The 15880-nt window shown below is 37.7% G+C and overlaps 1 protein-coding gene across 2 annotated transcripts in view; it reads right to left on the reverse strand.

The window, feature by feature from the left end:
• The window catches only part of LOC117409280 (protein WWC2-like), a 59507-nt gene that overhangs the window by 18362 nt on the left and 25265 nt on the right, over positions 1-15880 (reverse strand). For both annotated transcript variants that reach the window (XM_058998593.1, XM_034015068.3), the window contains exons 3-11: positions 10950-11153; positions 9386-9462; positions 8689-8768; positions 5482-5611; positions 4998-5144; positions 3986-4059; positions 2750-2992; positions 1459-1548; positions 77-675 (exon numbers count right to left, since the gene is read on the reverse strand). In XM_058998593.1, coding sequence (XP_058854576.1) covers positions 77-675; positions 1459-1548; positions 2750-2992; positions 3986-4059; positions 4998-5144; positions 5482-5611; positions 8689-8768; positions 9386-9462; positions 10950-11100 — 1591 coding nt within the window. In that variant the 5' untranslated portion in view covers positions 11101-11153. The remainder of the gene's footprint in view (positions 1-76; positions 676-1458; positions 1549-2749; positions 2993-3985; positions 4060-4997; positions 5145-5481; positions 5612-8688; positions 8769-9385; positions 9463-10949; positions 11154-15880) is intronic.

Below are 15880 nucleotides of genomic sequence, written 5' to 3' on the forward strand. Positions count from 1 at the left end.
GCTGAAAAGTATGGTAGAGTGGGATGTTGTTGACACAAAAAGTAGTGTTGCTTTGCAGTGCACAAGCATGGCATACCTTCCTGTAATGTGGAGAGGGGCTGCACCAGCCCTTCACTGTGCTCCTTGTCTCCAGGAAGAAACTGTCCGGCTCCTGTTCCGGAGTCTAAAAAAATGTGGTTCTCATAAAAGTTTAGGCCTGCGAAGTCTCCTGCAATTTCACAGTTCTCAAAGTCTGTGGTTACGGAGTCTTGTGTCAAAAGTAAAAAGGCTCCCTCCAGGACAAGGGGTGACCCTGGAGGGGAAAGGGAGGACAGCGAGGACCTGGAGGAAAGCGACGTCATCGATTTAGAAGGCTCTGTGGACTTTACCGTGTGGCACGGAGCAGGGGAATCAGAAGAGTCTGTGAAGTGCAAGTTGCCATGAGACTTGACCACCTCGTTCTCATGAATGGTGGTGATGGGTCCCGAGGGACTGTAACCAGTCTTTTCCTGCAGCATTAGGTCCAGTTTGTACTGGTAGTCCAGGTCTGTGGTCTGATCTGCCTGGTTGTAGTAGAGATCGGTGGAACTGAGGGAGTTGAGAGAGCCCCTGCTGGAGGTGTTGAGGGAACCTCGGCTGGACGCCAGTGAGCCCAGGCTGCTTCCTGAAGACACAGACAACGTGCTGGCAGATAGACTGGGGAAAAAATGTAGATGTTAATTTATTGGCACACTCAGTTGAGGTTTTCTCAGACAGCTTGATGAAGAACAAAGGTGCACAGTACTTTAAGCTTACAATGTTGTAGAGTAGGAAGAACGTAGATTTGTAATGTTCATGTATAAGATTAGATGAATATGCTAATAGGTTTACATTTTTAACACAGGAGAGGCACAGACATGCATATCTATTTCATTTTAGGCAATGTTTGTTGAAAATTTAAATATCACAGTACTATGCAATTGCAAACATGTAGCCACAAATCAGTGTTGCATGTAAAAGTTGGGAATGATTTATGCTTTCCCACTAGCCAATTCAAATACTGTGCATTTTTTGGACCAACACGCATTGACTATAATGATAAAGTTATTTGAAATGATGACAAAGTCAGTGGAAGTAACACAAGTTCTGTAATTATTTTCATGTTTATCAATGTATCCGTTAACTTCATCTCTAGAATAAAGGTTAATTCCAGATCAATTCAGTCTTAAACTGACAGAGCATACAGGGGTACCAAATGTACTCAGAATTACTGGTGCCTACAATGCAGTACATCTTTTATATTAGGTAGTCCAAGATTAGAATAAATATCGGGGGCTGTAAAACCATATATTATTGTTTCAGTGCTATACATGCAAAATTCTTCTCCGATGGCTTTTGTTTCTTTTATCCATAAATTACCCTAATCCCCCATAGATGTGCACTGCCCCTGTGGACAACCTTATTCTTTTAGATAAAATAGAATATGTTAGAAAGCCTCACCTTTTAAGCTGTGAATGTAAGAGTGTTGCAAGTCTTGTGGACTCTTCTAACTTCTGCACCAACTCCCTTCTCTTTTCTTGTACTTTCAATCTAAGAGAGAATAAAAAAAATGTTACGAACTGCTGGGACTTGGCTATTCAAGTATAAAAGAAGGTAAGAAGTAGTACTTTCATTTTTAATTTGGATAACCCCCCCCCCCACACACACAGACAGACACAGTATGCACTGTACAGGAGCCACAGGAACCCCAAATTTTTCAAACAGATAAACTTTTTTTTAAAATGCTGCCTAATTCTCATGACATTAGCTGCCTTTAAACTTGCAATGTGTGCCAACATTTGATATGTTCAAGGATGAGTTAGGACATTGGTCTTTTAAAGATGTAGGGAATCATTCTGTCAAACTTAGTATGTTAAACAGTGTTTGTGGATTCTGTGTCCTGTTTATTTTCATACCCCCCCCCCTCCCAAGCAAAAGTCATCCCTTGTATTTTTATGGAAGGATTTATTAGAGAAAATAAAATATTTAAATCACAGAATTGCATAGAATGATTCACCCCTTTGCAGACTCCACTGGCTAGGTTCGATTCCCCTAGTGGTTTCTGGGTAACCGCCATCGGCCGTGTTCGTCTTTTTACTATGTGTCCCTTTATAGCAATGTAACTACAGTACAGGATTTGTCATTAAACTGCAGTGACTTCGTATTGAGACAGTCAAGCCCTTTACAAACCTGCCAGACCTCTCTCCATTTACTTACACAGCTTGATTGAAGGCTGTTCGATCTATGACAAAAAGGCTTGACTGCAATGGGGTTAATGCTTTACAAATACTAATACAAAACTTAAATTTGTGTTACTTTTGTTCTAATTTTCGATTGAAAAATAATATCACTGGAGAAAATTTTATAGGAAGATTACTAAGAAAAAAAAGAAATATGCCAAAAGAAAAACTGAGGGGAATACACTTCCAAAAGCTTAATTTCAGCTATTGGTCACCATATTGTTTGAGACTGGTTGTTATGGCAACCATAAAGATAAAGAACAAAAACAAAGCAGATGATATGGATAACATGTGGAAAACCATCATCATAGGTCATAGGACGTTTGCTACATAATAAGACTTGTCATAAAGAATGACAACTTGTACGTATAGGAGAAAAGGATAACATTCTGAAAACATTCTGAAACTCCAAACCTGTGACAAAGTGTTTAATCTCCCATGCCGGGCAAAGCCACATAGTGAAAGTCAAATGCCACAGGGTCCGATTCCAAACCTGGTAGCAGCACACTCACTTCTCAGCTAGTGCCTGGCTGGGAGTGCTCTTGACAGAGAGCAAGTCCTCTTCTAGTTTTCGACGCTCAGTCTCCAGGTGTTCGAGCTCGTCCTGCGTGCGTCGACGGGGCGTCACAAACTGCAGCTCCTTCAGGAGCTCCTCCTTCTCATTGATCAGCATCAGTTTCTCCTTCTCCACGTCTAGGGCGCCCGGCCATGCCTCGCTCTCCATCTTCGCCAGCTCAATCTTCAGATTAGCCATGCTAGAAACAAAACAAAGCATCAGCTCCAGTTCTCTCCTACTCGGTATATGAAATTTCAGGGTCCCAATCTATACACATTGATTCCAGAAAAGGCATTATTAACAGCTTAAGGTAACAGACTTAACTTGGATTTAGTTAAAATTGAAAAGCCTGTTGCCGCATTAATTTCATAACTAAACATTTCCCCGCCAAGCAAGATTAGAAATGTAATTTGTATCGCACCACATAACCCCAGCACCTTCAGTAGCAATCTACTGAGCTGCCAGAAAGATGTAATATCTTAAAATAACCAGCAGGTGGTGATATTTACTTGTGAATTACAGTAACAATGGGAATGTTTGAATGCCCAACATAAAACATTAAAAACCTCTCTACTGTGTAACCTGACAAAACATTTAAAAACAGCAGCTTTATTAGTCAGTGTACTTTGTTAGGTTTGAAGGTATAAAGAAAACGTGTGTCTATAAATACCCTTCAAACTACATTATATGTATTTATATTTTTATACAACCTCTCAGCTAAATCAATATAGCAGAGCTTTACGAAGCAAGTCAGTTGGTGTCATTTAAAACATTTCTTTACATAGGACCAGCAGCACCAGGGACAGAAAAACTATACAAACTGTCAAATGCCAATTAGCTCCACTGTTGCATATACTCATACTTTAAACAATTGTCAGGTGAAGTGCTTGATTTGAATGACACAGCACTGACAACTCAATGATTTCAAGGCCGATAGAGAACAACAATATAAAAATAATTAGTGGCAATGTCAGCTAGATTTATATGAATGAAGAGATTATGAATATTGAGTTTTGTCAACCTTTCAAGATAGATATACAGTCATTTCCAAGCCAGAATGGTGGTTAAATTAAATTCTGGATACACAATTAAACTCTCAGTACTCTTCACCAGTCAAGCAGCTGCTGTTGCTGCTGCCCTCTCGTTTCAATCGGGTATCAACAACAGGGACTGGGACACTGATAAAAAATACCTTCGCTTGGCTTCTTCATACTGCAGACTTAGCCGGACCTTTTCAGCGAGGTTCCACCTGCTTCTCAAGCCAAGCTGTAACACAGACAAAGAGAACAAGTATGAGCCACTGACTGAGCACAACTTGATAGCACAAAGCTATCTGAGAAAACAGTGTCTGTAGATCCCAATTTGATTAAAGGTCACCTGGAGTGAAAGACATCCTTCCCTGTCCTGGGACTAGTAAGTACCCTCTCCTGTGATGTATTAATCCATTACTGAATAAGGCAGCCTAATACACATCTCTCTCGTTTGTCTCAATAGCATCTCAATCTTTTCTTATAGCCACAATGCTAAATATATTTAGCTGTGACAACCCTACTTCTTTTAAATTTTTACAATAAGAACTTTCTTGTGCCCTTCTCCCCCTAATGTATTTTTGTATCACTGTAGCATTCTCCAGTCACACGATCAGGTTTGTCACCAAAAAACATCACATGTAACGGTTTTCATATCGTTACCCCCCCCCCCTCGCAATTAGCATTCCACTGCAGAAATCAGCCCAGTTTGTGTGATATCGTGCTCCATAAGCAGCTTATTTCCAAGGCTGACCTGTACTTGACTTGAATTTCCATCATATGGTTCAATGCTGAGCACAAGCATTTCAAAAAGCCTGAGAAGAAGGAAATTATTTGGAGCAGCAAGGCAAAACATTTCACAGAAAGTATTACAAGGGAGTGAGAATTACTGCAGCAACATCCATTTTTGAGTTTTTATATGTATGCAATAAATAAATAAATAAATAAATAAATAAATAAAAATAATGAATTAGTAAAACCTAAACCTTAATTTCCCTAAAATATCCCTGCATTTACATGGCAACTATTTCATCACGGTAGAGAAGCGCTGCAATTGGTTGATTTAGTGATGTTAATTTCTAGAACATCCAGAGGCAGTTTATAAAGGGGGTGGTGATGCAAACTCTTTCAGTAAAACTCTCCTCCCACTCCTCACAGCCGCACAAAGACACTCGCCTCTCCGGAGATGTCAGTCTGAGAGCCAGCATCAAGCCTTTGTCTGGACAGTGAGAGGCGAGACCCTGCTGAGGTGGAGCGCAGATCAGGTTCGGACCTTCCTATGAACTGGTCTGAATGGAATCGCTCCTTTAACTTCACCAGGCTCTGTGACACCATACCAATGAAAAAACAAAAAGGATCAGAACACACATCTCCACAGAAAGGCTGGACAGGTTTTAATAAATAACAAAAGAAAAAAAACAATAGAAATTATTAATTAATTATAATAGTATTCTTAAAATAGTTACATTTACCAGTGATGAATGTTGGCACACTGTACTACCACTTTTATAAAAGTAATAATGGATTGCCACTTCAGTTTTTAACCTTTAAACAATTTTAAAGCATTATACTACAGGTCTAAATTTTAAAAAGCTATTCTCTGCTCATCTGAACGTTATTCATTTATTCAAATTAATTCATAACAAATCGACTACAGTACCTGCATCAGATCCTGCTTCTCTCTCTCTCCAGAGCTGATAGCTTTCCGAATGGATTTAAGCTCACTCAGAATGGCTTTTGCTTCCTTCAGCTCGTACCCGCTCTGGCCTCCACACATTTTTTGGTCAATTCTAAAAGAAAAAGAGGAAGTTGTTGAATACGGACAGTTCTGGCTTCCTGGTCACGGTTTAAGATGCTAGTATGGTCTGTGAGGAATGTGCATTTTCTGAGAACATGTTGTTTAAAGCATGAACATTTGGCATGCAAAGTCATTGAGGCAGTGCCATATATATGAGGAATCTGATGCATAATATTAGCAGTGAAGTCTTACGGGTTAGCACCTCTTTTTGTGTGCATGCTTGAGAGAGAGAGAGAGAGAGAGAGAGAGAGAGAGAGAGAGAGAGAGAGAGAGAGAGAGAGAGAGAGAGAGAGAGAGAGAGAGAGAGAGAGAGAGAGAGAGAGAGAGAGAGAGAGAGAGAGAGAGAGAGAGAGAGAGAGAGAGAGAGAGAGAATACATACAGTAAGCACTCACATATCCGACCCTATACTTCAATGACGGTTAAGTGTGTGACACACATGTGATTATTTAATTTTGGCCCGTTCCAACCCTTGTCCATTTCTCAGGGAATACAAAACATACAAAGTCAAAAATACATAAAAAAAAACACAGTTTCCACAATTAACAGTATCCAAAGTCAGTATTCAAAATTGCAGAATAAAGTGCTCGATAAGGCCCTAATGACACAGTTCACTTGCAAATGAAAATGCACAAAAGCAACTAAAGATCACAGATTTAAAAAAATAAAATAAAAAATACATCACAGTACAGTAACCTGTCACGTATCTAACTGAGGTGGGACCAGAGTAAGGGCGGATTATCCGTTTTACATTACAGTAGCTGGTCTCGTTCACTTATGATAATCAAATAAATTTTAACTTTGAAGAGATGGGCTTTGTATCAGAAAACTGGTGACAGTCGGATTTGTTACACACACATACACATATGAAATGGAAATTGATTTGTTTCTTAATACAAGGTCGGTAAAATGCGACTGATGTGTAATCTGAATGCCGTATATCCGAGTGCTGACTGTATGACTATATGTATGTATGTATGACTATATGTATGTATGTATGTATGTATGTATGTATGTATGTATGTATGTATGTAATCTCAGGTCAATCAATTTTCATAATTCTGTTAGGATATAGTTATTGTGCTACATCCCTGGAAGCTGGACTAACTGTTGCTTTTGCAAAGACAGTGGGCCAGATTATTATGTTTTGTATTTGTTGCAGACTTTTTTACTCCAAATTCCTTTTTAGCACATTTGGTTTACAAAAAGGATAAAACAAATAAGAAAAAACATGAAATTACTTATAAAACCTTGTATGTCTAAATTGTTTATCACTGGAATGGTGACTTGGTGTGTTTTTCCTTTCTAAAATATGTGCTGATGACCGTTTGGAGTAATAACCAATGCAAATCCAGACCTGTGAGTCATCATCACTACACTATAGTACAATAGTGTAGCTTTGACAATCGAGTGAAAACAGACATTACTAACATTATGAAAAGTACGGAAGCATCCTAGTGCCAATTAAAAAAATAATCTCCTACTTAGGACTTTATATCTGCTATGCAGGATTTTAACTCCTACGTAGGAGATACTTACTTTCTTTTTTTTTTTTTAATTGGCACTAGGATGCTTCCGTAGGAAGGCTCTTTTGTTTATATGATAATAATAAATAATAATAATAATAATAAGACAAAACATACAATTTAGTACACATACATATTTTAAACAATGCCTGTATTTCAGAAGAACGTTTCCCTTTGAAGTCATTCAGTTTCTTAGGTTTATATTATAAAAGGTTCTAAAAAGACTGAATGAATGTCTAAGAAACAGCCATTGTTTGCCTGTGGTATGCTGTTGACAACCTTTCAAACATACTGTGAATTTTTTTTATCAAAACTGCTTGCAAGTAAGCAAGCCGATTTAAAACAATACTTCATTGTTGAATTAATATAATAAACAGCCTGCCTGGCTAACCTTTAATCCAAGCATAACCATGTGAGCATTATTACTTCAGTCCCACTGCTGCAATGCCTTTACTAAAGTCTGAACGATAACAGAAACTTCAGCTGGCAATTTGTGTTAAATATTCCCTTTTAAAAGTACATTATTTTTTTCTTGGCATGCAGAGCAAAATATTGTAGCGATCTCGCTTAACGCAGGCAAGCGCATCACAGAGGGCGAGGCAATCCACACACAGACGGAGGGCGGGCGCAAACCCGGGATCTCACGCTCTAAAGCATAGCGCCAATACCGCTGTACAAAGGAGCCGGCTCTTTTGTATGGCGGTATCGGCTCTATGCTTTAGTGCGAGAGGTCCCAGGCTCACGCCTGCTCTCTACCTGTGTGTGGATTGCCTCGCCCTGTGTGATGCGGCTGCCTGTGGGAACTGAGGTACGCTACAATATAATAGTGCAAGTCCTCAGGGAATGTAATGATCACCTGAAACAGTTTTCTACGTGGACCGAGATGAATAGTAAAAACTTTTTTCTTTTTTTTTTTAACGTAGTTTCAAGGCTCAACATTTAATATTGCTACCATAAATACAAGGTTATTAATTACATTAAAAAAACAGGTCTCATGTTTTTTCAAGTTTATTCCAGGCCAAGCCACCACTATATCTATATCTATATCTCTCTATCTCTCTATCTGTCTGTCTGTCTGTCTATCTATCTGTCTATCTGTCTGTCTATCATTTTGTTTTTACATGTAATAACCATGTCCGGTATATCAGTAGCAAAATTAATCTTTGCCAAAGGGAACATTCCCTCTCCAATGCATGTATGAGAGTCAGAGCAATTTATGGAAACTACAGGCCACGCAATAAATTATTCATTTACTTGTCAACAATCCTACATCTTACAAGATCCGCTAAAGAATATAACTGTTCCGATATTAGCACAGACATTCTGCTGCCGATACTAACTTATTTATTAACACAATTCTAATATAATGGATGTTTTAACTAGTGTCAAATTAACATGTAACCTACATACTTTAGCAGCTCCCTGTTAATGCATCACTGTTTATTGTTCTTGTTTGTCTAAAGCAGGTAGCCACATGATTACTTCTGTTAACAATCCAATCCAAACAGAAAGGCACCAAGTTACTCAGCACCCAGTCACACTTACTGTTGTAAGGTTTCACAGCCTTGTTCTTTGTACAGAAGTTCTTGCTTCATTTGTGAAAGTTCTCTCTTCAGCTTACTTACCTGTTAAAAAGAAATGAGACACGAGTACAATGTTAACGGAAATTGAGGGATTAATAGCACTGGTATAGCCAGGCATGACAGGAGACATGAAAGCTGTCCTAAATGTGCTGCCAATGTTTCCAAAATCCTAACCATGAAAACAGTGCTGGGTTTACTTTAAAAGTCGAGGGTATAGGAAGGGTCAACTTGATTTACTCTTACTCTGGGTTGAGCAGACCCGATTCTATTCATTATGTGACAAGGCTGGTTGCTGAGAAGAAAGCGCCTCGTTCAAGGGAATTGTGATTTAAACAAAAAATACACCTGCTGGTGGAATCTGTTTGAAATATTATTTGAACACACACTGACTGAATTCAATATTGAATAGATCTTGAAACTAGTTAATACAGATTATACATGCCACTGCTTTCATACAGATTCATTCATGCTGTGCTGCTCAAAATTACAGTGAAAAGATGTGTAAGAGATTGTGCAAAATGCATCTTTAATTCTTCGTTTAAATAAGACACATCTCAGTGGTTTTAACCTTTTGTGTAAAGCTTAAAAATGTTTTTGCTCAATATTACCATAGGCATTTACTTAAAACTAATGCACCTAATTTTTCAAGGTAAACTTACTCTGACTTTTGTAGTTGATATTTCTGCTTTTAGGATGTCAGGGTCATATTTTGTACTTGAAGAAGATCCTGAGAATACTGCAAATTAAAAAAAAAACACACAAAAAAGAAATAACACAGTTAAATCATCAGTATCGGCCCAGAGTTTCATTTACATTAAAATTCAACATTTTAAATAATGCAGTGGTGGTTACACAACGTTAAAACCATCTAAATCGGTAACCTGTTTTCATGTGTTTACATTTACAGAATTGTCTTTACTTGCATGTTGTCATTCCCTTTGATTTTCTTTAAACAACTAATTTCATTCACCAGCTTAAACTATGGTATACACAGAGAAAATGCTCCTGTTGAATACACATACATACTCCCCTGAAACAGTGATCTGAACTCCCCTGAAACAGTGATCAGTGGTCCTACAGGAAACTGGCTTATGCACGTACATACATACATACATACATACATACAGTGGTGTAGTGCTATATTTATAAGTGAGGGGTCGCTATTATCTATTTTATCTACATTATTTCTTATATATGGGCTAAAATAAGAATTGTCCCAATTATTACATTTAATTGTAAAGCGTTAATACAGGTTCCCTTCTTATTCACGCCTGTTGTTCCAGACCAGGCATGCTATATTCAAACTTTTTTCATCATTTCTCTCTCAGGGGTTTCTTACGGTTAGTGTATTCTTTTCTTATCTGTATGGGTTATATGCACATGTATATATATCTCCATATATTAATAGGAGCAAAACAGTTCAATATTCTACACGTGAAGTATGGAAGCGGTGCTCTCCCTGCCCAAGAGAAGTGGGGGGGCAGCGCTCCCCTGCGACCCACCAGCACTACACCCCTGCCTGCATGCATACATACATACATACATACATACATACATACATACATACATACATACATACATACATACATACATACATACAGCATAATTTCAGTATAACAAATGCCCATTTTTAACAGTTCCCAACAGCAAGAATCAAATGGAAATTAGCCATATCAGAAGAATCACTTTAACAGGATCGACCCGGATACAACTGAAATTTCTCATGTGAATGTGTTATTCTCTTGGTTAAAACAAAAACCATGGTTGGCTAATTCATAGATAACTTATTGTCGATTGAATCATGAATAACATATGCAATCGTTGTCTGCCTGCCATCTGAAGATGGTGAGTAAGAGATCATTGTCTCTGAAAAAACATGATCTGGACCGTAAAAGAAAATCGCAAGCCACAATCGGCAAAGAACTCGGCTTGGCAGCACTGTTGCAAATGTTTTTTTCAAGATAAAGGACATGTAAGAGAGAAAAGAGAGAGGGAGGGAGGGAGGGATTTTGTTTAATATAGAGGGAGGGAGGGGGTACTTTAATAAACAGGGAGGAGGGATAGATATATATATATATATGTTCTGTGTCTTTATATATTTTAGTCGGTTATGCCATGTATGTGCTTTGGCAACACAATTATTTTTACTGTCATGCCAATAAAGCCAATTTGAATTTGAATTTGTGAGAGAGCAATTGCTCCTATGTTGTGTTTGGTACTCACAACTTGTCCGGGAGCTGGATTTTTCTTTGAAGACATCGTTCAAACGCACATACTCGTCTAGGGCCAGCACCAGCCTCTGCTCCTTCACTTGGTAGAGCTCCTTCTGAGTGCTGAGGGCATCCTGCGCCACAGTCAAGTATTCCTTCAACATCCGCTCCTGCTCCTTCCGCCACTGCTTCCGGGGATCCTCCAGCTGGGTCGTCCCTGAGATCACAAACCGGAATTCAAGAGCAACTCCCAAAACACAACTCTATTATTCTGTACATTTGGTTGCCTTAGTAATCATTCCAGTAAGGTAATATACGTACAGTACAGCTTACTACATGGTAGAAGGACTTAAAAAAAACGTATATTAGTAATAAACATCTCAACCAAGGCTTTTAAATTAGTAAATTTAAAAGTAGATTACCACGTTCGACATTCACTGTATGTATGACATGCAGATAGATGGATGGACATAAAAACTAACAGGTTCCTCATTCTAAACAACACACCTGTATTACGATACAATATATAATGTAAAGGAAGTATTACAGTTCCTCAATACACAATTAATTGGTATACCTCAAAAGGAATAGGAAATTAACTCAAAACAGGAAACTATAGGAACATTTATATATTAAAACACAAAAAAACTACATTTTACTTGACGGTAAGAGCTGACTGTTCCGAAAAAGACAGGAAATTGTCAGGTAAGGCCGCCATGTTCTGATGAGGCTTTCCAGCACACACTGCTTAACTGGTACAGTAAGGGGGTTCACTTCAGACAACATTTTTTACTGGATTTTAAAGCACAATATTTACATGCAATAGAAAGTAGATCCCTCCATTTAGATTGCAGTCATCTCTGTATATGTTAAAGTACTGAACTTGTGTATTGTAGGTATTGCGTTTGCTAGAACTTAAAACGACTGGAATGTGAGCATCTGTCTTTCTGACACTTGAAACAAGATATATAGGATATATATATCCAATAAGTATATTATGCTGCTTTATATTTTTAAAAGCGAAAATGTCGTTTTTAAATTATGCCAAAAAATTGATTCACTCAGTCATTCATCTAAAAAAAATGTCAGAATATCTGTCAGGCTAGGTTTTAAAGCTTGTTTTACGATAGTTCCTTCAACAGAATACCATTGTTGGTATTAGTAAAGGAATGTGGCTTGCATTCTTTACTGAGTTTGCCCTGACATTTGCTTCACTAAACAACTGTGTAAAAATGTTTTTTTATTGTCTCCCCTTTGTTACCTAAGCCACACTTTTAAACTACAATCCAGAATGAATTATGGTCAAACAGATACACGCCCAACCCCTTAAATGCCACTCGACATGCCTGTATACACCAAGTTAGATTGTGTGCTATGAAGAGCAACCAGCTTTCCTTGAGGAGGGTTTGTCTACCTCTCATTCAGATCATTATGTCTATAAAAACACTTATCTACCTCCTGCAATTTGCAGCCCCATTTAGTTCTAGTACAGATTGTATTTTATTACTTGAGTGGAATTGCTCAATTATCAATTACTCAAATTAGGCTGTCATTAAGCTATTTATTAATTGATCTACTGCCACTGGTAAGCTATTTCTTAAATTATGGAGTATCAAATTGCCAGTACAAGGTCATGTCCTTCCAACTATATTTTCTGCTTGGACTACAGTCATTAAATGGAAAATGTACCCATTACTTGTTCCTTGTAGTATTTTCAGACAGGGAGATTTTCCTTCCTTGGGCAAACAATTTGAATTTAGCACACCAAGCTTTATGTATTTTATTTATAATATGGAAGAAGGTTCTGTATTTGTATGTTTTTGGAATTGTTGGGAGAGGTTTTTAATGGAACCAAGATTGTCTTTCCTCAGACACTATTTAAGCTGTCTTTAGACAGACAGACAAACAGACAGATAACACACTAATGCCTGGTTTCCATCTGCCACTGGGTTTGAGAGATTTTAAAATTGAACCACTTTGTTACCATCGGCAGAGTGATATCAATGTGATTTGAACTTTAACGCATCTAGTGTGAAAGCAAAAATGTTCTTCTTGTGAAAACATCTTCTCTTCTATGACACATGAGTTCTGGAACTCATTAGCTTTTTCTACCTTGAATGAAAAATAAATACAAGGATAAAAAAAAAAAAATGTTAAAACAAAATGGAAGCAACCAGGAAAGGAGGTACACAAGCCAACGATTGACAAGAGAATGAACAACCCATTTGTGGAACACAAGAATGGAGTTTTAAACAATGGATTGCAGTAAAAAGGAGGACTGGGAATTAATCATACTATCAAGAAGTTGGTTGAATTAATTTAAATTTATTACAATACATAGAACCACACTTTGATCTTTGGAGATTGGACTGCAGACTGAACCGATGGCAACCGCTGCTTGATACTGGAACAAGTTTACAGACTGGTTTCAGAAGCAAATGTGGATTATTGTTAATAATTTGGATTATTAAATTACTTAAAAAGGCATCTTCTACTATCACACAGTACTATCGTACACCGCTGTCAAGATGCAATCCACCTCAATACAGAACCATATTTTATTATTATTATTTATTTCTTGCAACATTTTCTTTATTACAAACCTTTCTTGTGCCTGTTACTGTATACCCATCGTACAAACATTTTTCATTACAAATACAGCATCTGTGACTTCCAGAACACAGACCATAAAATGAACACTTACAAAATAAACTGACAAGCCAACAGTTACATAAGAACCGGAAGATCTCCTCATTAGACAGCACCACCACCCCTACCCTCACCCTTTCACAAACATTTAGACAGGAAACCCCACCCCCTCCACTTTCTTGAAACAATGCAATGAAAAAAAAGCAGGCACCAACATTTAAAACAGGAGATGACCAAAGTAGAAATCAGTCCTCCCAGGAAATGCCTGAGATCAACTGATGCAGCCAGACTCCTTTGCAATTACCGAGAAATACAGTAAAAGAAGAGTCAGCTGTACTGTAGCCGATTGAATTGAGGCTGTGTGCAAATGGAACATTGTTTTTTCTGGCATAGCCTGCTGCTTCTCGAACATGGAGGCCAGTGTTTAGTCCAACATTGAGATAAACATATAATATATGTTGTATTGTCAGTTATCATAAGAGCCTTTACTTGAATTTAAAACCTATTCTTGTATGTCAACAGGCAGTTCAAATGACACTGCAACTGACTTTTTCTCAAGGCTATACTCTTTACACCCTTTTTGCACAATACAGCGTTACATTTAGTCTCTCATGGGAAAAGAAAAACAACAAAAAGAATCATCTAAACCGTGAGAAACACACACTTTGTATTTGAGATATGATGTCTGTTCTTTTAGGTCACATCAGAAATTGCATTACTTAAAACAGACCGAACAACCAGCCGGTGGTACAAGACTGTTAACTGAACTATTGATCAGAGGTTTGTTATTTACTGTGGGGTCAATTTTAACTTCTACTTTCAACACTTCAGACCTTAAAAGGAATAGGAAATATAACTCAAAACAGAAAACTATAGGAACATTTATATATATTGTGGTATAAGTGATGGCCAGACAAGGCTAGTCAGTGGCAGGAATACCAAACAGAGGCAGTAACTGCACTTATTAAATTACAAAACAAAACATGGAAACAAAAGGTTTAAACAAAAAAAACGTCATAAGCAAAAATAGCACCCAAGCACAGCTATCTCAGCGCTTAAAATGACCACTGATTTACACATAAAAGAAATATAGTAATTGGGGAGCTTTGTTCCATGAAAAATCATACTGTTAGTTGGATGGGAAAATGTTAAATTTGCATGTAAAGAATTACATTATTGGATGTTATTATTATACGATAACATTCTTTAAAATATGTATTCGCCCTTTAAAAACCAGTTTTTAAAAACCACGCAGACGCATTAAAAGGAAAAGTTGCGTCAGGAACATTGAAGGATTAAGTATTGGGGAGAAATCAAATAGGCTATTCAAGATATATAACAATGAAGATGGACTGAAATATTTCAAAACTACCAAACCAACATCAGAAAGACAGGTAAATCTGCTTTTGTGCCTTGGGGTCTGAATACATCAGGGCAAACTCACAGTGGCCATTCACGTTACAACATTTTCTGTTTCAGTCATCACGCAGACCAACATTCTACCCTCAGCCCCTCATGAATGTAAGAAATACATCAGTGAGAAATACCACATAGATCAAATGTGGTAGTGTATTTCTTACATCACTAAGGGACAGTACAGGGTAGCAGAATGTCCAAAATCTTTAGGGCACAGACTACAAACTTTCCGGACACTAGGTTGGTTTGCTTCATTAAATATATTTACAAATTTAGGGAAAAGTAAAATATATATTTTTTCTAATCTTAGTTACCATTAGTAATGTAAATTTACCAAAAAAAATGACAGGCAGACTACACACAAATTGGTACTGTAGCACACGCAAGTGTGTGCTGATAGTGAGTTAATACCTCTCACCACTCAACCCAGGTTGAAAACTTTAATTAAGCCAACTTGCATGGACTGCCAGTCCAAGCTGGCCCTGATTTTTTTCGAACCCTTTCCCAAAAGCAGGATGAGTGGAAGTACGTTACAACACTGACCAATCAAGTAATTAGTGAGCGTAAACTCTTAAACCACATCCTTGGTGAGCAGGAAACAGAAAACTTTAGCGAGCAAGCAGCAAACGACCATGGCAGTGTTTTAATATTCTTTTTAGTAACAAAAAGCACCAAAGAATTGTTAGGATTGTTGGAAGCAAAGCAATAGCGTCCATCTCTTCGGTTTTGTAAACAAATTAATTGTGACCTTAGCTTGTTGTGAAAGAACCACTGTCATGTCCCTCTCCCTCGCCCCCTTCATGAAGATCCATCTTCATTTAAAAGTAAGAACACAAAGTTATGAAGTAATGTATGGTATGATTGGGTGCAATAAGGTTA

This window comes from Acipenser ruthenus, chromosome 2, assembly GCF_902713425.1.
Source record: "Acipenser ruthenus chromosome 2, fAciRut3.2 maternal haplotype, whole genome shotgun sequence".
NCBI lineage: Eukaryota > Metazoa > Chordata > Actinopteri > Acipenseriformes > Acipenseridae > Acipenser > Acipenser ruthenus.